Here is a 22,167-nt window from a genome sequence, read left to right as displayed (position 1 = left end):
AGGGTCAAATCTAATTCATAATTTATACCTCGAATAACAACATGAGACCCAAAGTGTCATTTTTTCCATTTTATTAGTTTGTTACAAACAAGATCAAAAGGTGGCCCTTTACTTGCCGGGGAGAATGATGCCGTCGTACTGGGAAGAGAAGAAAAAACACAACGGGTTAAAAGTTGATGTTAAATGTTAAAAAATAAATAAAAATAGAAGTCATGATGCAACACAGAAGCAGCTATCTTGAGTTTCTACTTCCTGTGTCAGGCTGATGATTTCACAGAAGGCATTAAACGTGAGCTAGCTACACAAAAGGTTTTCTTCCCATCGTAAACATGATTCATCCAACACCAGTTTTTTTTCCCACTTCTAGGAAACTTTTCAGACCCTTTCGGTCATATTTATGTCAGTGGACGCATCATTTCTAACTTCGTTTTTTAAACTAAAGTGTAGTCGTGTGGCTGCAGCCTCACAGCTGTTAGTTCGAAAGGGAACATGGACAACAGACCATACCGTCAGTTATACGTGGGTCAAAACATAAACTTTTGAAATTCCCCCTTCAGGATGTGTAAATAAAATCCTGCCATGTGCTCACCTTCTGCTGGAACCAGCGCATGGCCTCCTCTTTGCGGATGCGGTGCCTGAAACCGATGCGGCCTCTTTTCCGCTTCTTGTCGGCGATGCTGAAGCCGGGTCGGCCCAGAACCTGGAGGAGACCAGGGGACAGATTTGATTTTTCTTTTTAATGTTGTAAAACTACGGAATATCAGACTCAGTAATCAAATAAACTAGAAAGATTAATCTGCACTGTATTCAATATTAATTATGGGAAATTTTGTCAAATGTAAAATTGACAGTAGGGTATATCTTGGTAGTTGCACCCTTGTTGACTCATCTTGAGATCAGCCTCACGTCAGCGGACAGAATACAGACAACACTTTTCCAAACGAGAAATATTCATCAACTGATTCTGCCAAATTAGAATCAGTATCAAGTGACACACGTACGTGGTCAATTAGAGTAAACAACCTTAGCTAATAGATCAACAAGTCCTGCAGTTCAAACTGTTTTTAAATAAAAAAAATAATCTACAGACACCAATTCAATCTTAACTAATGATAAATATCATCTGTTCTTCACTTGTAAGTACAGTTTTCAGATGACTACTTGGGAGCCAATAACCAGACTGACAATCGAACGTATGTGAAATAATTCTCTTCCACCTCAGATAGTCAATTGATCGCACAATGCAAGTCACTAAATTCAGCTGCTAATAACAAGTAAAAATTGATAAACCCCATCGCAGCACTTCCAACCAGCAGGTCAGGAAACCCGAGGCTGTCAACGTACCACGTAGAAGTCCAGTCCGTAGATGCCGATGCTGGGGTCGTACTTGATGCCCAGATCGATGTGCTCCTGGATGCCAAAGCCGAAGTTTCCGGTGTCGGAGAAGTTGTTCTTTCTCAACTCGTACTCACGCACCTGCAGGCGGGGGCAGCAGAGGAGAACGACTCGATTAGGAAATCAATAGAGTTATGTCCTTTACAAAGGACTGTTTAACGTCGGCAGTCTAAAGGTATTTTCATATAACGTGTCTATGTTTTTTATTATTTCATTAACTGTTTGTGCCGATTAACTGTGGCAATATGAAAATTTATAGACAAGGAAATCAGGACACCACCAGAGATGAAGATGAACGTGTCACAAAACAAGACTAGGAGAAAAATCCCCCTCCCTCCCTCTGTTAACTTTCCTTTAATATACTGAACAGTTCTTCCCCTTCCCTACTAAAACTTAATTTTAAACGGATGCAAAAACAATACCAGTTAGTTGCAACCTGTGAGTGAGAAGACACGACTCATCTCACCTTGAGTCCCTTCTCCAGGATCTCCTCTGCCTTGGCTCCACGGACGGTGCAGTGGACGGCAATCTTTTCATTTCTGCGGATACCGAAGGACCTCACAGTGTAGCGGGCTGCGGGAGGAGGACATGAGACCAAAACATGAGACCTTCACTTTGCGCATCTTGTATTCCATCAATTTACACAATTCTCGACTTTTAAAAACTATCGTCTGCTTGTTTAACTGAACTCAAACACATTGAAATGGAATAATTGATGGGAGTGGATGCCGATTCAGGAAGACGGAAACCGTGGATGTCTTGAGCAGAAGTATTTATCATAAGAGCTCAATATTGAGGAGACTTCCGGTTCGCTACACAGATCAACAGGTTCACCCATCTCCGGTCTCTGTAGTGTATTTAGCTTTGAGTAATGTCGTCATCTCCCCGCGACTACGACACCTCGAGAGAGAGACTTCTGCTCAATGATAGTTTCGACTCGCCATAGATAAGATGACCTCGCTTGGCGCCTTCGAAGACTCGTCTTAAGAGTTTCTCACACATAACATCGGCACTCACCCTTGGAGAAGACGGGGGTCTGGCCCGTGAGCTGCTCCAGCACCTTGGCCGCCCGGGTCAGCCTGTCTCCGCTCTCGCCGACGCAGATGTTCATGCAGAGCTTGCGGATGCGGAGCTCCTTCATGGGGTTCTCCTTCTTCTCGCCCTGTTCCTGGAGACGAAGACGACACAAAACACCTTTAACACAGACTGACAGAGGACACACGGAGAGCGGCGCGCGGACAGAAACCAGAATATTCCGACACCTCTGTCGAGCTGCTGCCGTGTCCAGTCAACGCTGTCGGCGCCGACTCGGGACCGCGAATCTGTAATTTGTCTCGATCGCCGGGAGATTTCTCCCCAACGCGTCACTTGCCGGTGTGGTGCGAAAAAGGGTTCGTCCGCCAGAAACTGATTACAAACGATCAAACTTTCATAACGGCCCACAGACACACAACTTTTATATCCGTATTAATGTCAAACACATGTCTTTGTGACACGTTTATGCCGTAATCAGGCATGGCTCGCTCACAGGAAATACCATCCTATGGTTTTTAAGGTTTGCATTTGTATGTCTAATATTTGTACAATGGTTATTACTGGCATTAACATGGTTTATGTACACAATTAAGACATAGCAATTATTCTTATGACTGCATTACTGTACCTGCTCTCTCCTAGATCATAACCCATGCAGTTGTTTCACCTGATGAAATACCTTCCAAAGGGCCGTAAAACACAGTATAATACCCGACAAGAAGGACGGAGATCACTTTCTGGCACCGCACCGGCCGGACATGTCCGTACATCCCCCCGCGGCTAGTGCTGTTAGCATCCCCCCGCAGCCCACCGGCTCGAGCGGAACACAAAAACACAAGAGGCCCAACACGTATAAAAGCTCGTAAACGTGAGAAAGACGCGTGTGTCGCCGTAATCCCGTCGACATCTGACGGCGTTTAAACCGCGCGCACACGGCGGAGCAGCGTTCCCCGGCAGCTAGCCTCGTTAGCATCGCTCGGTTGACCACTTTTCATACTATTCTGTGGCACGTATGGATAAAATAAGCCCCTGGTTTGATCGTCCACGACTGTGTCGTGTCGTCTGAGCGCGTCGCAGTGATTAAAAAGGCGCCGCGGCGCCGATGATGGCGGATCTTTACTGTGACTTCATGTTCGATGGCGATCGTACGATGTGGAAATGCTACTCACCGCCATGTTTGTTCACTAGAAGAGGACGTTACGCTTCCGGCGACCACGCTTTATAGCGCTGCGTTCACCGTAAACAGGGTCGGAGAAACATCGGCCGACGACGCGACAGTTCCAGTTACTGAACACCATAAAAAAAGATATCCATATATATATATATATCATCTATATATATACATATATATATATATATATATAGATGGATAATTACTTTATTTATCCAAAGCTGGTGTAACAGCAGCACGTTCCACATGGCACACTTTCAAAATATATAAAAAATCCTCACAAATAAATTTAAAATATATGAACAGAAAAAAAAATAGAGAATAAGAATAATAAATGTAAAGAATTGCCAATCTAAATGTTTCTGCATTAAAGGGAAACATAAGGAAACATAAGGACTTTTTTTTTTTATATAGTTTAATATTTTATTTTTAATTTTTTTATTTTTATGTAGGATTGATGTTTGATTAATGTATGTATGTTCGTAAATGCTGCTGGATGCCTGAATTTCCCTCGGGATAAATAAAGTATCTACTAACTAACTAACTACGAACTAACTAACTAAGGTAAAACAAGTATTGACAGGTCGTCTATGTGTTAACAACGTGGTCCAAACATGCTTAAACTTTCCATTGTGAACCTGCAGGAAACAACGTTGCTTCAATAGAGAAACACAGGTTCAGCAGGCCGGCGAGTTTAAAAACAGCTGAATATTTGTTTGTCTGCATTTTGCAGACACTTCACAAACAGGCAGCTTGTTGAAGATGAAGACAACATCTTTCATCAAGACAGGTCATGCGTTTCCACTGAATGTCCAGTCTTAATTTCGATTCCTCATTTGTCTTCACCAGCAGGCAGTAGTGTGATTATCCATGGTTCAACAGGTGGGGCAGGTTCGTTTTAGACAAACCCCCGTTCCTCCGTAGGACAGTAAATTGAAGATAGAAGAGAAGAGGACACACACACACACACACACACACACACACAAACACACGCACCTCCATTTAGCAGGTGAGTTAAACCATCTACATTTCTGACATGAACACACAGTTGGGACATTTCAGAAATATAGGGCATTCCAGTGCCACCCATAAAATTTCAAATAATGTACAATATATAGGATTGTTTTTTCGTTTGTAGTTTTTTGGGGGAGGGCCGGAATCTTTTACTCTGCTGTAAACAGGATGTCGCTTCAGTTGTGTCTCTGGTTGTGTGCTCAGTGACCACTTTCTGACTGGAAAAGCAGCACCTTGCTGAGAACACAAAGAAGAGAACATGGCGGCTGAGGACCTCATTGCTCAGGTTTGTCAGAGCGAATGAGAAAATAAAACATGTGTCACCCTCTTCTGGCCACTAGCAGGAACATGTTACAAAGTCAATCTTCGCAGTAGCTGATTACTTCCTCGTTCCACCATTTCCAGCTGCACATACACATTCAAATTGCAGGTCATCATCATGAACCACCCCGGCGAGATCCGTCACGGATACGCCCCCGTGCTGGACTGCCACGCCGCTCACATTGCCGTGCAATTCATTGAGAAGGTTGACCCCAAGCTTCTCAAGTCTGGAGATGCCGGCAACATCACCATAGTGCCTTCAAAACCCATGTGTGTTGAGAGCTTCTCTGAATATCCCCCAGTGGGTGAGTAAGATGATTTTTTTTTTCTAGATCTCCAGCTCCTATTGCTGTTGAGAGAATGGGGCTATGCTTTGGCTTAAGTGTCCTGCAAGTTAAGTCTTGTAGTATAGTTACTGCATGTCCTCCAGAAACGCCCGTGGCCTGTGAGAAATTATTAGTCTGATTTTTATTTGTGTTGAAGCACAATATATATATATATATAAACAACAAAAACAAAATCCCGACTACATTCATCCTTTGTACATATCTACTGACATTTCAACGACTTTCACGTCTTAACTTTCAGCTGTATTTGTTCTAATATTTTCAGTGTTTGCACACAAGCTGATAATTGAACTTCCCACAGGACTCAAACTTGAAACTTAAATTAAAACTGGGATGACATACAATGCTTTTCTAACCTTATTTTATTTCTGTTTGTATCTAATATGTATTACTACAGTCATGTAGTAGACATCTTCCATCCCTGACTCGTTACTTGTCCATGTCTTCTTCTCAGGACGCCTTGCCGTGACATGAAGCAGACCGTGGCCGTTGGTGTCTTCAAGTCTGTCAATAAGAAGGCCCCCGCCTCTGGAAAGGTCACCAAGTCTGCACAGAAGAAATGAATCTTATTCAGGATGTCTAACATAACAACAACAACAACTATTGTGATAATTAGGTTCAAACAAGAACAATAAAAAAAAATCTAAAATTTTCCAAACGAAGAAGTTTCTTTTCATCTGCTTCATTACAGTCCACAAACTCTATCATTTTTTATTAATATTTTGATTATGGTGTTTTCAATAAAAGTATACATTTGTAAAAATAAAAAAAAGTCCCTCCTCAGTTGTCTCGAAGCACCACAACCCGTCTGCTTCAAGAGGGAAACGAATGGATGATTCACTTTACCGTGAATCCTCATTCTCCATTTCTCAGATAAGAGACAATTCACGAACCAAAGTTATACCAAAAGCTGTAGGATTAGTTTATTCATGAGCGCAACGTCCAGGGAGGGAACTTCTGTCAGCTGAGGTGAGTGTTGGGAGGACGGGGTCTCTGGTGTCGGTGGTGGGACAGGAGCTGGAGGCCCCTCCCCCTTCTGCCCAGAGGAGCGAGGGGAGTGATCCTCTCCATCCGTAGAGCTTCAGCGCCCAGAGGAAGTACAGTACAGGAGGCAGGCAGGAGGCTGCTGTGGAGTCGTTCAACCTGACAAACCAGACGCAGCTGGAAGAAAACTTTCCATTTTCACAACCGAGTACCACTGATATCAATCTAAACACTTCCACAATTTCATATTGCCAAAACAAAAAGATATTAAAGCCACACCATGTCGTTTTTTTTAGTTTTCTTTACCTTCATGTAAAAGCATCACAATCCGTTGGATGGTGCACAAACTCATTATGGGGACAAAGGCAGGTCTGTGATTGCTACAGCGCCTGAGACTGCGCTATGTAACTGGTGTACTGCCATAGACTGTATACAAAGAAAAAATGGTGCAGAAGTGCCCTGAAACCTGTATTCTCTGTAATGACCAGTGAAGAGGAGGCAGATTATGGTGTCAGTCTCTCGTTTTAAAGTCTTCTTCAATGCAGCATGGTGTTCATTTTGTAAATTATGGTCCACTTATAGTCAAATAGACAACGAAACATCTTACGCGTTGGGTGTGAACACAGTGTGATTGACAGCTAGTTCTGTCTGTTGGGTGCCAAAATTCTTGACTGTTTTTTAGCCTCAAGGTTGAAACGGTGGGAAGAGTTAAAGCAAATTCCATCCATGGATATTGTAGTGTTGGTGTTGTAAAATGCAGACAGACTCGTATTCTTATTCGCGGGACACACAGACGTGTGAAGCACTCACCTGCCTCACCAGTTGTACCTGTGTGTCTCTTTTGTAATGACAGGTCGTCTGTGTAGTCACCAAAAAAAAAGGTCCTAAAAATGCATCAGTGTGAACCGGCAGAAAGAAACCCTGAGCAAAGTTGCTTCAAAAGAGAGAGACGGGTACAACAGGCGAGGCCGGGGAGATTTTACTTTTTTTTTGTACATAAAAACCCACTTGTGCCTGAAACACAAAGAAACATCACATGCAGCGATGCTATCGAACAAAACACTCCACCTATCGTCCTAATGAATTAGTACAAATGGTCACTGTATGTGGATATTACCAAATAAAGCTAAGTCCGAACACAACCCCCCACTTCAAGTCCCCAACCTCCCTCGGGATGCACAAGAAATTCTGGGAGTTGAAGACCCCGACGACGAGGGTTTTCCACCAGACATTCCCAGTTCTCCCTCACCACACGCCGAGTCTGTCTGACAGGCTTCTCCGCCATCTGATCTCTGCTTCACACAGACATATGTGAAACTCAAGAAAAAGGTGAGAGTCCAGCCCCTACCGAGCTCGTACAGCTCAACCTACAGTTGCCCCTTGAAAGGATGTGGCCCGTGGATTTTATGGAAATTGACGTGACATGCGAACAGTCCTGAGCTTCTCACTGATTCCTCTGACTGTCGTCAAGTCTGCCCAGAGGGTTGAGGAACATCTGGGAAAGAGACCCAAGAGACTATGACATGAAGGTGAAGATACTGACACGTTGTCAATGTGGTCCAACAGCGAGCTCCAAAAAATCTTAAGTACAACGTTGTGAACCCGCAGGTTTGCTTCGAGACACAAACACAGTTGGAAAACACCTGCGACCAGAGGGTCTTTAACATTCTTGTGTCCTTTTATGACGAGGACACTGTTGAAACAAGTCGGCTGCATGCGTGTCGGTCGGCATTTTGCGAGACACTTCACCAACAGGCAGCTTGTTGGAGTTGAAGACAACATCACAGACGTTCATCGAGCCAGGCCGTGATCTCTTTGAAGGAGTACCAGAAATAGCATTTTGAACATTTTAAATTTTGGTGAATATTTGCTTCCACCAGCAGGCAGTAGTGCGATCATCCACAGGTGCAATGGAGACAGCTCAACAGGTGCTGCGACTGTAGTGTCTTTTTGTCCATATACGGAATGAGAGGGGAATATGTGTTTACATCTCTTTCTTTGGAATGCCAAGATAAGGGCCTCCTGATGACCCCTCATCTCACCTTTTGACCCCTCTAAGTTTTACGTCTCACATAGCATATCTTGAGTCGAACCAGATGTTCCTACTCAAGCCAACGATGGGCCTATAAAGGTAATCCCCAAGAAGAGTCGGGAGGGTTGTCCTTTTGGCCGGACACTCTCCAAGCTCTGCAGGGCTTGTAATCGATGCTGGTCTTTTTGTAATAAACCTTTATATACAATCAAGACGGTGTCGGCGGACTTCTCTTCAATACATCTTCACATCATCGCTACTTAGTACACAACACGACCGGTGAGGCAGTTTAGTTTTTCACCGTCTTCCTTACGAAAACAAATACGTGTCTGTCTGCATTTTAAAAGAAAAAGCAACCCATCCCCCACAGGACAGCTCCCCCCGATCACCCTCGAGGTGTAAAACCAGTCCCGAGACACACACCCAGGAGGAGGATGAGGTACGGAGGAGGCGTGGCCCTCGTGTGACGTCATACAGATATAAAAGGATGCAGGTGAGGATACGGTCTTTTCGACGGGAAGACGACTCACATCCCATACCTCCATTTTTGCAGGTGAGATAAACCACTTAAATGACTTCAGATGTGACATGAGAACACGGTGTTCTACTGTTCCATCAAACTTCTACAATGAATTCAAACTGAAAAACGCGGACGTTTGAATCGGCGCTGTAGATGATGGTATGATGATACATGATATTTGTGTACGAGAGTTGAAACAATAATTACCCCAAAAATATTTTCTATGTTACGATACTGAAGTAACTCCCTCCCTATGAAACCACTCAGCTCAAAGTCTGTTCCAGGCTGCAACATTGCATTTTGGGGGGTTATTTTTCTTGTAGTATTGGAAACATTTTTTCATTTCATCTTGTTCAAAGTGTTGAACTTTGTACTGTTAATATCACATACAACCAAAACGTCTGAAATAAGATACATAAAAGATAGGACATGAACAATACTCAAACTGAAATCAAATTAAGCACATAAATAAGGGTGATGAAGCATTGGTGAATGTTATATTCAGCACCTTAAAATAAAGAGGGTCAAAATAAGTCTAACATGTTAGGTCAACACAGTTAGTATGCAAAATATTGCAATGCGATGCCTGTAACAGTCGGTAAATTTGTATTTCCCTTTCTTCTGACAATTGGGGGCTTGATCCAGTGAGCTTTTGGCAACTGAACTTTTTTTGGGGGGCCCAAATCTGACCAAAGAACGAGCAAAAGCAAAAATGATAATTAAGCAAAAGGTAAAAGGAGGAAGTAAAGGGTGTCGACCCCGGGCGGCCTCCCGGGTAAAGGGACTGTTTTACGCTGTAAACAGGATGTCCTTTCAGTTGGGTCTCTGGTTGTGTGTTCAGTAACCACTTTCTGACTGGACAAGCAGCCCCTTGCTGAGGACACGAAGGGAGGGGGCGGTGTGGCATTTGTCTGGTCTGACATCCTGGTGCTAGTGCTCCATCTAGTTGCAGCAAATATCAAATATGTAAGCAAACCAAACCTGAATAGGCACTGAAAGGCTGCATTATACAGTGGTGGGAACGGCAGAGTACATTTATTTCAACACTGTACATAGATTTAGTTGGTGAAAACTTTTCTGACAAATGTACAAATATGATGAGTTCATAAATCGTTTTGAGTAGATTAAACAAAGAAGAATTTGCAAATTAGCTCCATTCGCTACATTAAAGTGCCGTACATATGTAGGTCCACATTTAATTAATTACTTTCATTATTGATTCATTGCTTAATTAATTGTTTTATCTCTAAATTGTTCAGAAAATAGTAATAATTTTCCACAAACAGAATAATCTAATTTTGACATTTGAAATGGAACCAGGAGATCTTGCTTAAAAAAAGGGACTGAAGCAACTGATTCATTATCAAAATATTTGGCTTTTTTTGTTGATCGACTACTTAATTAATTGACTAATTGTTGGTGATGTAAATCAAATGATTAGTAATGACGATCTAAGACAACATAGCACTGACAGGGCTGTGGAGTAAATAACTGCATATTGAATTTTTTAACTTTTGATGATTACTTTTGTTCCAGTCATATACTTTCACTTGAGTTAAATACTCTGATAATCCCAGTTTTACTTATGAGGGAGTGTCTTTACACTGTGGTTTTATTAAACATTAAACAGAGGGTTTCAGAGTCATAACAACATCAACAGTGGTCCCACTGTTTTCACCCCAAATATTTTGAATATAATTTTACATTCAACATAACTTCTGCCCATGTCATTTATAACCAGTAAACCAAACATGGGAAAGGAAAAGAGCCACATCAGCATCGTGGTCATTGGCCATGTCGACTCCGGCAAGTCCACCACCACCGGCCACCTGATCTACAAGTGCGGAGGAATCGACAAGAGGACCATCGAGAAGTTCGAGAAGGAAGCCGCCGAGGTTTGTTTTTAGTGACACCAATATCGTATCGTATATAATAGCACATGTTAGTGTGTAGTATGTAGTAGTAGTAGTAGTTTAAAGCATATATAAAGGTTTATTTATGTATTTGTCCCTTTAACCCTTTGCTGTGAATTTAAAAAAAAATCACATCCTTCAAAGCATTTAGAATGATAATTTACCTCAACTCCTTTCCCGCCCTTTCAAGGGCGTAATTTACTTCTTCAAAATCACTTTTTACAGTGCAAGAACTAAGCGGCAGGCACTAGGACCACACGGAAACCGCACCCACTCCAGCTCCCGTACACACTTCCCCTCTCCTCTCGTTTTCATTCAAACAGATTCAGACAGACAGAGACTGAGCTCACGTAGTAGTTTTAAGCATATATAAGTGCTTATCATAAGTGGAGGCTGCTGTATAAACAGATGAATGAATGAATGATAATTTAGTGAATCAAAATTGTATTAATATGAATTATGTCTTTCCAGGAGATGTTATGGATGTTGACAGATACTTGTAGGCAAGGCAAGTTCATTTGAATAGCACATCTCAACAACAAGGCAATTCAAAGTGCTTTGCATAAAACATTAGATGCTTTGGGAAGAAACACATATACAATCGCATTATAATACAATAATTAAAAAGAGAAAATAAAACCATGTTATGGTAGAATAAGACAGGTGATAAAAGTTACAGTGCAGTACATGTAGTGCATAGATACTTTATTTAACTGAAAGACAGCGGCAAACAGAAAAGTCTTCAGACTTGATTTAAAAGAACAGAGTTGCGGCTGTCCTGCAGTTTTCTGGGAGTTTGTTCCAGATCTGTTGAGCATAGAAACTGAACACTGGCTCTCCATGTTTCGTTCTGAATGCATGGACAAGTTTTTTCCAAGTCCTGCTTAGACATAAGTCCTTTAATGCTTGATATATTCTTTAGGTTTCATCTGTGTTCTCTTAACCACAATAGATGGGCAAGGGCTCCTTCAAGTACGCCTGGGTGCTGGACAAACTGAAGGCCGAGCGCGAGCGGGGCATCACCATTGACATTGCTCTGTGGAAGTTTGAGACTGAAAAGTACAGCGTGACCATCATCGATGCCCCCGGACACAGGGACTTCATCAAGAACATGATCACTGGTACCTCTCAGGTACAGACAGGCATTTTATTCTAATGTGTAGACTCCAGCAGAGAGAAGTTGAAACCCTGCAATTGCAAAACCTGAAAATATATGGTAACGTTTGATGTGATGTCCTGACATGTCAACTAAAGCAAAAGACAACCAGTCAATTCAGACAAGTTCTCCCTGTGTAGGCTGACTGTGCTGTGCTGATCGTTGCTGCTGGTGTTGGTGAGTTTGAGGCTGGTATCTCCTCGAATGGCCAGACCCGTGAGCACGCCCTGCTGGCCTTCACCCTCGGTGTGAAGCAGCTCATCGTCGGTGTCAACAAGATGGACAGCACAAGTCCTCCTTTCTGCCACAACCGTTTTGAAAATGTCCGGACGGAAATAGGCAAGTACATAAAGAAGATCGGGTACAACCCTGAGGCTGTTCCTTTCATCCCTATTTCTGGGTTTCATGGAGACAACATGCTAGAGCCCAGTAACAAGGTGAGGAAATGTTCAAATGTTCAATGTTATTGCAATGATTGTGAGCATGAACTGATTTCACACTTGGAATCTGTCTGTAGATGCCCTGGTTTGAGGGATGGAAGGTTAAGCACAAGGAGGGGGCTGCCACTGGAGTAACACTCTACGAGGCTCTGGATGCCATCCTGCCACCTGCCCGCCCAACCAACAAGCCCCTCCGTCTGCCCCTGCAGGACGTCTACAAAATTGGCGGTAAGTAGTCAGGTGCCACTCTCAGAGCTAAATCCTGACAGCCACATAAATCATATCACAACACATATTACTTCTCATGACATCACAACACCAGTTTGACATCATGAATCTTTGTAATCAAAACAAAAGGATAATCAGATGGTTCACTCCAACTGGGCTTCCTTTGTGCGATGTATCGCTCCTAAGGTATGGGGGTTTGTTTGTACAATTGAAGCACATTCAATTCAATTCAATTCCAGTTCATTTTATTGGTATAGAATCACAACAAATCACAACGTACATTATCTCAAGGCACTTCACAAAGTATGGTCGACAACTAGCAATATTACAAGAGACCCAACAGTTACAACACTGAGTAAACACTTGACTTTGGAGGGAAAAGAACGCCCTTTTAAGAGGTAGAACTTTCGAGCAGAACTGGACTCCTGTCCTTTTTCCTTGGACAAGCTGTTATCTGAAGCATTTTCCTTTGTTCATATGAGCCTCCATTAAAGTCCATCAAAGGATTTACAGTTCACACTCTTTTGTCCATCAAATATTCTCCTTATCAACAAGTAATGGTGTTTTGTAGTCAACTGAAGACTCTATGAGAAACACGTGGCCTCCTGCTCACTCTCAGGTATTGGAACTGTCCCCGTCGGCCGCGTTGAGACCGGTATCCTGAAGCCGAACATGGTCGTCACCTTTGCTCCCCCCAACGTGACCACTGAGGTGAAGTCTGTGGAGATGCACCACGAGGCTCTGTCTGAGGCTCTCCCCGGTGACAACGTCGGCTTCAACATCAAGAACGTGTCGATCAAGGATATCCGCCGAGGAAACGTGGCTGGCGACAACAAGAATGACCCTCCCATGGCGGTTGAGGACTTCACTGCTCAGGTTTGTCAGAGCAAATGAGAAAAGGGATATTAATGTATGAAAAAAGGGTGTTGAATCAGGAACAGGTGGTCCAGGACTGTTGTCCGGAGCAACGGCTATTGTGGAAACTTTTATAGCGATGGTCGCTAGAGTCGTTTGAGTCACCTTTGTCCACACAGGTGTTGTAGTCACAAGAGGCTAAGTTTATTTGAATGGGAAGAGATGACAGGACAGTATTGTAAGTGAGAGAAAGATGAAGTCTCAGGCCTCCTCCTCTGTTGAGGGATGGTTTCTCTACAGTAACATATGGCTTCCTTCACTCCTCTTTCGAACTATCTGCCTTCCCTGTACAAAATATGTACATCGACGTCTACAAAGGAGTGTCCCTTGTCCTATAAGTGTTAGAACTGGTGATACGTCTGGAAGTTCCTGATTCAACACCCTTGTGGACAACTATTACCCTGATGAATGAGAATCTCCCCTTCAGGCTTTTGTTGTTTTTAATGGTTTTGCCTCACAGCAAGAAGGTTCTTGATTCGAATCCAAGTTCTGACCAACCAACCAACCATCCACGGCCTTTCTGTGTGGAGGTGCATGTTCTGCCAGTGTGTGAATGGGTTTTCTCCGGCTTCCTCCCACAGTCCAAATACATGCAGAAAGGGGTCAAGTTAATTGGAGACTCTAAAGCTACCATAGGTGTGAACGTGAGTGTGAATGGTTGTTTGTCTCTGTTTGTTGGCACTGTGATGGGCTGGCGACCTGTCCAGGGTGTACGCTGCCTCTCGCCCAATGCAGCCCTGCTCTGCAATAGAGCGTTCGACTTACGTGTCATCCCCTGCCCTGTCCCTTAACCTTAGCAGTAGGTGATTACTGTCTCTTACCACTATTTCTAACTGCACACAAACATAAAAATTGCAGGTCATCATCATGAACCACCCCGGCCAGATCCATCAGGGATACACCCCTGTGCTGGACTGCCACACTGCTCACATTGCCTGCAAATTCAAGGAACTCGTGGCAAAGGTTGACCGTCGCTCTGCTAAGAAGCTCGAAGATAACCCCAAGTTTCTCAAGTCTGGAGATGCCGGCAACATCCTCATAGTGCCTTCAAAACCCTTGTGTGTTGAGAGCTTCTCTGAATATCCCCCACTAGGTGAGTAAAATGATTTTTCTCCTGATCTCTGCATTTGTGGTCTGCATGCAGCTCCTATTGCTGTTAAGAGAATGGGCTATGCTTTGGCTTAAGTGTCCTGCAAGTTTAGTCTCATGTAAATTCACTGTATGTTCAGAAACGCCTGTGGGTTGTGAGAAATTATTAATGTGATCCTTATCTGTGATGCACACTCTTAAACTCCTATATAGATAAATAAAACGGAAAGGTTTCCATCTTTCACAGTTGAACTGCTTTCACTGACTGCACCACCACAACAACAACAACTATAAACCAGGCAGCAATTAGATTAAGTCATAAAATCATCAAATTTAAAAGACAGTAGTTATAAATATTCCAAAAGAAAATTCAAATAAAATCTACTGACATTTCAATTACTTTCACGTCACAACTTTCAGTTGTATTTGTTCAAATATTATCAGGGTTTTCACGCAGACTGATAATTTAACTGCCAAAGGGGCTCAAACATGAAATTTAAATTTCAACTGCTTTCTGCTGCTACACTTCACAAGATGTGGATGAAAGTAATTTGGACCTTGAGTTTCCATTTTTTTTCCTTCTCATAGTGACTTCTGATACATTATGTTAAACCACATACACTTAATTAAAAAAAAGAGTTGACATACAATGCTTTTCCAAGCCTCTCCCTGACTCGTTACTTGTCCATCTCTTCTTCTCAGGACGCTTTGCTGTGCGTGACATGAAGCAGACTGTGGCCGTTGGTGTCATCAAGGCTGTCACAAAGAAGGCCCCCACCTCTGGAAAGGTCACCAAGTCTGCACAGAAGTGTGAAGGCAAGAAGAAATGATTTTTTTTAATTCTAACAAAAAACAACAATAATTGAGATAATAAGGTCCAAACCAAAACAATAAAAAGAATCTTAAATATACCAAACGAATAAGTTTCTTTTCATCTGCTCATGTTTTATTAATATTTTGATTCTGGTCCTTGAATGAAAGTATGATTTATGAATAGTGTCCTACTTATGATGACATCCAAACCAGTGCTATAAACAAAAGGCCTTAGATCAGATAGCACATACAACCTCTCCCCAAGGAAAAAATATTCAAATTGGATTCTTATCCTGGAATAGCAGATAAAAGTTATTAGACAAAAAATTATTCAAATGATTTTACCACAAAACTTTTGAATTCATGGTGAGCTATATTAAAAGGTCAGAGGTCACCACTGACATCTAAGGTGTCAACATACCTGTGTTTTCACTTACAAGGCAACATAGGAAGGGAAATGTTTTACAAAATGCAAATGCTTGTAGACTGGATTTGTGAACTTGTAAAATACAAATTGAGAACTTTATGGAACTAAAATTGGAACTTGTCTGTTAAAAATATTCACACACATGTAACCTGAATTTGAAGTCAAAGAAAAACTGGGAGGAATTTGTCACACATTCAGAAACATATAACCGGCAATTTTCATGTGTATCGAATATTTTAAGTAAACACTCAATCACAGCCACCATATAAAAAATAAAAAAAATATAAGAAAATAGCCAGCCTCATTTCCTCAGCAGATCCCCTTCACGGACATGCTCTTGATGTTGAAGCAATATTGTTGTCAAACAGAGATTCGCTGTGCATTTCTTGGTCAAAAAACAGCTGCAACACAGAATTGGACAGACTCACATGAGACAGTAAACTACTCCACTCAACCTGCTACACTTAAGGACCAAGAAAAGACAATTTCAATTTTTTTTCAAAGACATTTATTTTATCGAGGCGATTGGATGACAAGTGCATCACCGGACACGGAGAGCACGGTCAAAACGACAGCTGCAAAGCAGGATGGACAGGCTCGCAACGAGACAGTCAACCTACACTCAACCTGCTAACAAGCAAAGACCACAAAAGTCAATTTCAATTTTTTCCAAGACATTTATTTTTTATTAGTTACCAGCAGCTTTCCTTCCAATCAAGTTTGTGCCATTAAGATCAAGAGACAGTTCTAAACCATTTTCGACTTCAACTTCCTTTTTCCTGCGGAAACTTTTGCGATGGGTTTTAATCAGCATAAGCCAGTCCTTTAGTAGAGAGCTATGCCTCAGAGAAGATGTTCCAGGGTAGGGGGGGGATAGAGAAGAAGGGGTGGCCCGCTGATGCTGGCACACATCCCGTCGCTGGATGTCCTCCACGACCATTCATTTCTTCTTCTGGGCCTTCTCTGCAGCCTTGGTTGTCTTTCCGGAAACGTCCTTGAACTCAACAGCCTTGATGACACCCACAGCCACGGTCTGCCTCATGTCACGCACGGCAAAACGACCTGTGAAAGGAAGGTTAGGCAATGAGCATTGGTCTCATCATTTTGTTGTGTAATTACAAAGTGTGCTAAAACATTTCTAAATTGTGAGGAGTGGACTTTGAGTGCAAAAATACCAAGGGGGGCATAGGTGGCGAAGGGCTCCACCACCATGGGCTTCGATGGAATGAGTTTGACGATGGCAGCATCTCCAGACTTGACGAACTTGGGTGAATCCTCAAGCTTCTTGCCGGAACGACGGTCGATCTTCTCGATGAGCTCAGCGAACTTGCAGGCAATGTGAGCGGTGTGGCAATCCAGCACGGGGGAGTAACCAACACTGATCTGGCCAGGGTGGTTCAGGATGATGACCTGTGGACACATTTTGAATTATTAGCCTGCAAAATGCACCGTTACAAAGAACACAGAGTCCATCTGTTCATTTCCGCAATAGCAACCTGGGCATTGAAGTTGTCAGCGCCCCTGGGTGGGTCGTTCTTGCTGTCTCCAGCCACGAATCCACGGTGGATTTCCTTGACGGACACACTCTTGATGTTGAAGCCAACATTGTCACCGGGCAAAGCCTCTGACAGAGACTCGTGGTGCATCTCCACAGACTTCACCTCAGTGGTCAGGTTGGGGGGAGCGAAGGTGACGAGCATGCCAGGTTTCAGAATGCCAGTTTCAACACGGCCGACGGGTACAGTTCCAATACCTGTGAAAAGTAAATTGTATTTAAAAGTATTTCAGATACTTGAATGAGCAGTTGCCATTAATACTACTACTATCTTTACTTGAAAAACATGGGTCTTTTCATACCGCCAATTTTGTAGACATCCTGCAGGGGCAGACGGAGGGGCTTGTCGGTGGGGCGGGAAGGTGGCAGGATGGCATCAAGAGCTTCCAGCAGTGTGGTTCCATTTGCATTACCGTCCTTGCGCTCAACCTTCCATCCCTTGAACCAGCCCATCTACAAATGCAAAGTAGAAGTTAAGCATTGCTCAATGGTAAATGGGCTGCATTTATGTTCAAGTCATCTCAAGGTCACTTTGACATGCAGCCTGGGGGAAGCCGAGACCTTTTGGTTATTGGAAGAACTTAAACTTGACTGCTCACCTTTGAGCTGGCCTCCAGCATGTTGTCTCCGTGCCATCCAGAGATGGGGACAAATGGAACGGCGGCGGGGTTGTAGCCAATCTTCTTGATGTAGGCGCTCACTTCCTTGGCGATCTCCTCATAACGGGCCTGGCTGTAAGGGGGTACAGTGGAGTCCATCTTGTTGATCCCAACAATGAGCTGCTTCACGCCGAGGGTGAAGGCCAGCAGGGCGTGCTCACGGGTCTGGCCGTTCGCGGAAATACCAGCCTCGAACTCACCAACACCGCCAGCAACGATCAGCACAGCACAGTCAGCCTAAATAGGGAGAGGTTTACTGAATTTTTACATACCTGGATGATTTGTTAAAGCCAAAATGATGGTTGACTAATGCTCAGTGTATTGTATAGATAGATAGATAGATAGATAGATAGATGCCTGTCTGTACCTGAGAGGTACCAGTGATCATGTTCTTGATGAAGTCCCTGTGTCCGGGGGCATCGATGATGGTCACGCTGTACTTAATGCTCTCAAACTTCCACAGAGCAATGTCAATGGTGATGCCGCGCTCACGCTCGGCCTTCAGTTTGTCCAGCACCCAGGCGTACTTGAAGGAGCCCTTGCCCATCTATTGTGGTACAGACAACACAGATGGAACAGACAAGCAATGGGATGATGAAATGTAGCTGAATCAGTGGATGATGGTTATTGAACCAAAGTTTTTTGGGTTTTGTTTTTAAATAAAAAGGGTTTTTTCATTTAATAAATATAATTTGCGTGAAGGAGTTAGGTAATTAAACATCTATAAGAAGTACATAAACATTTAATAAATGGTTTATATCATAAGCTGTATTCTTCCACAACTATGATGAAATTTTCAAGTTCTAAATATAGTTCAGGATCTGTCAACATTTATAACTTCTACTGTGAAGACATATTTTATATTAATATAATTTTGTTTCACTAAATTATCATTTATTATATGTTTATATAGCAGCCTCCACTTATGGAGGGGAATTCACAGCAGAGGTTACAGCGACGAATACATAAATAAACCCTTACATGTGCTTAAAACTACTACTACTAAACACTAACAGGTGTTATGAAGTACTATATGATATCGATGTCACTAAAACAAACCTCGGAGGCTTCCTTCTCGAACTTCTCGATGGTCCTCTTGTCGATTCCTCCGCACTTGTAGATCAAGTGGCCGGTGGTGGTGGACTTGCCGGAGTCGACATGGCCAATGACCACGATGTTGATGTGGATCTTTTCCTTTCCCATTTCAAGTTTCTGTTGATGAATGGCACGGGCAGAAGTTATGGTGACTTAGAAATGAAATACATGAGATTTTAAAGTTGTTCCCAAAATGGGGTGAAAACAGTGGGACAAATCATCAAGCAATGATTCACTGATGAAGTAATTATTAATGCGGCCCTAAATGCATTTACATCTACAGCACATATGTAGCCAAGTGGAGCTAATTTGTAAATGATTTGTACACTTTTTTTTAATCTTACCCAAAACTTCCAGATTTATGCGCTGACCATTTGAATAGCCTCTATGGAAAATTTTGATCTGAAAAATATTAGTAACTACAATGTGTAGTACAGCCCAGTATTTAATGCACTCTACCCTTCCCACCACCGTATAATGCAGCCTTTCAATGCATATTTAGGTTTGGAACCTGGTGAAGGTTGTATGTGTGAGAATCACTGCAACTAGATGGCGCACTAGCACCAGGATGTCACCTGACAAATGCTGTCAGCCACACCTTCTCAGCCAGGCGCTGTCTATCTGCGCCAGGTGCAGTCACAGCTGTTCGGCTAAGCACATGACCACAAGCACAGCTGCAGCTCACTGGCTTGCGCAGACTTGTGAAATGTATCCGCCTTGTCTCGTTTTTTGGGGGTCGGCACACCTGTCAGTGCTGGAGCCGCCCTGTGAGAAGCAACCCAGAGCCTGGAATTCTACGTTTAATTAGTGATTTCTAAGTAATAAGCGGCAAAACATGAATTAAGAATTGTCTAAATACATGGGTTGAGAGACTGAACTTTATATTTTATTTTTTTTAATCATGGAGGTTCCCCCGAGGGCCCTCTCACCCCCTTACAGGAGGCACAAAATTGATCTAGTCCTCCATCACGACTCAGCGTGTGAATCTGTCAAACTTTGTAAAAATCAAATATTTCACGGCGTGCTAGCCGTCAGTTCTGTGTGCAGGGAGCGAGAAAAAAATCGGGGTTTCTTTGGCTGAGCCCAGGCTCTGTAAATCGAAAACCCCTAAAAAAAAATGGTGCGGACCGCACCACACAACACTGTGAGCAGTTTGTAAACATCACTCGTCTACACCGTAAGAGCCGTGCTGGCGGTTAGCGCTCTGCGGTCTAGTGGTTTGCGCATTGGTCTTCCCAGAATTTGGTGCTACACCCCTGCATATCCGTGCAGTGGTGTCTGTGGCACATATGCTGTATAAAATCATAGACTGTACATAAAAATGGACGTAGTCAACGGGTGGAGAAAAGTGAAGTGCCTAAAACCTGTATTCTCCAAAATGACCAGTAGAGGGCGACTCCACTGGTTGTTTCTACAGAAGTCTACTAGAATATGGAATTGGTTGGGGTTTAGCAAAACTTTGTCCACGAGATCGAACATTAAATTGTCAGAAGAAATGGAAATAGGTATATGTATTGGCATACTAATTAGGTTGACCTAACATGTTATCAACCGGACTGAAAATAAACCCCATACGACAAGTCAAAATAGTGTTCAGACAAAGATGGAGTTATTACATTGATGAAGAGTATTAAGACCAGGCATTAGGAAGAAAAAGTGAAGAGCAAGATTACTTTTTTCCATTTTGCATTTCGAGAATAAAGTCAAAATGTTGAGAATAAATAAATCAGGAGGTTTTTTTTTTTTCTACGTTAAGTAGAAATGTTGAGAATTAGCTAAAATGAACTGCTAAGAATATATATACCCAGAGAGTTTTAGCAAAACGAAATAGCTGGCAATGGACAAATAATCAACGGTTGCACACATACATGTGGCAGCTCGAAGAGGCTCCTCCTCTTCCTGGATTCAATGGACCAGAGGAGCCGACTTTGTTCTAGACATTCCGACTTCATTCACCAAATAGTATTTCGACTTTATCCTCAAAATCGGCCTATGATTCGACTCTATTCCCGACAATTCAACTTAACATTAAACATCTTTTTTAAATTCTTGCCCAACCCAACTACTCTTCCGTTTAACGTGGACTAAAGAATAGCAGTCCATGAACCTCGCCTTCAACATTGTTCCGTCATGGGTTTTACATGATACCTCAATGTAATTAGTTTTGTTTCGTCAACTTTTTCTTTCATTTTAACCCCCTTATTTATGTATTTTATTTTATGTATTGTTTATGTCTTTTCCATTATGTAGCTCATTTCAGACATTTTGACCATATCTTGAATTTAAAATGTTGAATACTTCAAACTACTAATATTTTTTTTAATCTCAGACAATAAGGTCAGTGGGAAAAAAAGACCCGGAACAGGCCATGACCATCAGTGAAAAGTTTCAAGGGGAGGGGCTCACATGTGCCCACATTCTCTGCTTAATTAAGTTGAATCTAAATCTCATAGATATAAAACATTTAAACTTGGGAGAAACATTTAAATAAGTTCAACAGCAGAATAACTTTAATAAAACAACAACCTACTTCACAGCCCCCCCCCCCCAGTCGTTGGCTTCTAACTAGATTAACTATTACAGCATATTCAAAAAGCAGTAGATAATCATCTCATGGTTTTCAGTGATAGTTCAGTTGTAGACGTTTGTTTGATGGAACAGTAGAACACTGTATATTCAGGTCCGATCCGAAGTGAACGAAGAGGTTTTGACTCACCTGCAAAGTTGAGGTAATGGACGCGTGTCGTCTTCCCGTCGAAAAAGACTGTACCTTCACTTTTTGCTTTTTTTATATCTGCATGACATCACATGAGGGCTACGCCTTCTCCGTACGTCCTCCTCCTGGATGTCTGTTCTGTGGACTCATTTGACACCTCACTGTTGACGAGGTGTGAACTGTCCTGGTCCACCCATGGATGGTTTTACTACGGGCTGCCGATTGAAAACATACGAGGAATAGAAGCGTAGACAGGACAATTTAACTCCATTATCAAAATGTTATTATTGTTGGTGTTTTCCGATGGTGACTGAGGAGAAGGAAATTAATTAGGTCACAGGG

General features: G+C 42.6%; 4 protein-coding genes across 4 annotated transcripts; 2 read left to right on the top strand and 2 right to left on the bottom strand.

Moving 5' to 3' along the window:
• Nucleotides 1–54: 54 nt before the first annotated feature.
• On the bottom strand, nucleotides 55–3,708 carry rpl11 (ribosomal protein L11). The gene is made up of 6 exons (XM_035621362.1): nucleotides 3,600–3,708; nucleotides 2,413–2,563; nucleotides 1,862–1,968; nucleotides 1,345–1,476; nucleotides 590–700; nucleotides 55–138 (listed from the first exon to the last, which is right to left on the bottom strand). Exons 1-6 carry the CDS (start codon nucleotides 3,603–3,605, stop codon nucleotides 109–111), a joined length of 537 nt encoding a protein of 178 aa, XP_035477255.1. The 5' UTR covers nucleotides 3,606–3,708; the 3' UTR covers nucleotides 55–108.
• An 870-nt stretch (nucleotides 3,709–4,578) lies between these two features.
• On the top strand, nucleotides 4,579–5,935 carry LOC118292505 (elongation factor 1-alpha-like). The gene is made up of 4 exons (XM_035621492.2): nucleotides 4,579–4,610; nucleotides 4,820–4,901; nucleotides 5,046–5,241; nucleotides 5,738–5,935. The coding sequence occupies exons 2-4, from the start codon at nucleotides 4,875–4,877 to the stop codon at nucleotides 5,755–5,757; spliced, it is 243 nt and encodes an 80-aa protein (XP_035477385.1). The 5' UTR covers nucleotides 4,579–4,610; nucleotides 4,820–4,874; the 3' UTR covers nucleotides 5,758–5,935.
• Nucleotides 5,936–8,711: 2,776 nt separating this feature from the next.
• On the top strand, nucleotides 8,712–15,471 carry LOC118291761 (elongation factor 1-alpha 1). Its single transcript, XM_035620143.2, has 8 exons — nucleotides 8,712–8,852; nucleotides 10,561–10,714; nucleotides 11,685–11,864; nucleotides 12,029–12,325; nucleotides 12,406–12,556; nucleotides 13,176–13,432; nucleotides 14,330–14,564; nucleotides 15,263–15,471. The coding sequence occupies exons 2-8, from the start codon at nucleotides 10,571–10,573 to the stop codon at nucleotides 15,388–15,390; spliced, it is 1,392 nt and encodes a 463-aa protein (XP_035476036.2). The 5' UTR covers nucleotides 8,712–8,852; nucleotides 10,561–10,570; the 3' UTR covers nucleotides 15,391–15,471.
• A 986-nt stretch (nucleotides 15,472–16,457) lies between these two features.
• Nucleotides 16,458–21,972, bottom strand: LOC118291764 (elongation factor 1-alpha). Its single transcript, XM_035620146.2, has 8 exons — nucleotides 21,826–21,972; nucleotides 19,074–19,226; nucleotides 18,382–18,561; nucleotides 17,955–18,251; nucleotides 17,658–17,808; nucleotides 17,297–17,553; nucleotides 16,976–17,210; nucleotides 16,458–16,862 (listed from the first exon to the last, which is right to left on the bottom strand). The coding sequence occupies exons 2-8, from the start codon at nucleotides 19,215–19,217 to the stop codon at nucleotides 16,741–16,743; spliced, it is 1,386 nt and encodes a 461-aa protein (XP_035476039.2). The 5' UTR covers nucleotides 19,218–19,226; nucleotides 21,826–21,972; the 3' UTR covers nucleotides 16,458–16,740.
• Between the last annotated feature and the right edge of the window lie 195 nt (nucleotides 21,973–22,167).

The sequence above is a fragment of the Scophthalmus maximus genome, chromosome 22 (genome assembly GCF_022379125.1).
Source record: "Scophthalmus maximus strain ysfricsl-2021 chromosome 22, ASM2237912v1, whole genome shotgun sequence".
In the NCBI taxonomy this organism is placed as follows: Eukaryota; Metazoa; Chordata; class Actinopteri; order Pleuronectiformes; family Scophthalmidae; genus Scophthalmus; species Scophthalmus maximus.
Note: the sequence above shows the minus strand (reverse complement) of the source record. Positions and strands in the feature narration are given on the sequence as shown.

Coding starts and splice junctions, on each gene's coding strand:
- LOC118292505 (XM_035621492.2), top strand. CDS start 4,875: ATGGCGGCTGAGGACCTCATTGCTCAG. Junction 4,902..5,045: donor CTGAGGACCTCATTGCTCAG/GTTTGTCAGAGC, acceptor TTCAAATTGCAG/GTCATCATCATGAACCACCC. Junction 5,242..5,737: donor CTCTGAATATCCCCCAGTGG/GTGAGTAAGATG, acceptor TCTTCTTCTCAG/GACGCCTTGCCGTGACATGA.
- LOC118291764 (XM_035620146.2), bottom strand. CDS start 19,217: ATGGGAAAGGAAAAGATCCACATCAACATCGTGGTCATTGGCCATGTC. Junction 18,252..18,381: donor TGATCACTGGTACCTCTCAG/GTACAGACAGGC, acceptor CTCCCTATTTAG/GCTGACTGTGCTGTGCTGAT. Junction 17,211..17,296: donor CTGACAACTTCAATGCCCAG/GTTGCTATTGCG, acceptor ATGTGTCCACAG/GTCATCATCCTGAACCACCC.
- LOC118291761 (XM_035620143.2), top strand. CDS start 10,571: ATGGGAAAGGAAAAGAGCCACATCAGCATCGTGGTCATTGGCCATGTC. Junction 12,557..13,175: donor GGACGTCTACAAAATTGGCG/GTAAGTAGTCAG, acceptor GCTCACTCTCAG/GTATTGGAACTGTCCCCGTC. Junction 14,565..15,262: donor CTCTGAATATCCCCCACTAG/GTGAGTAAAATG, acceptor TCTTCTTCTCAG/GACGCTTTGCTGTGCGTGAC.
- rpl11 (XM_035621362.1), bottom strand. Junction 701..1,344: donor ACGGACTGGACTTCTACGTG/GTACGTTGACAG, acceptor GGTCTCCTCCAG/GTTCTGGGCCGACCCGGCTT. Junction 139..589: donor TGCGCTGGTTCCAGCAGAAG/GTGAGCACATGG, acceptor TTCTCTTCCCAG/TACGACGGCATCATTCTCCC.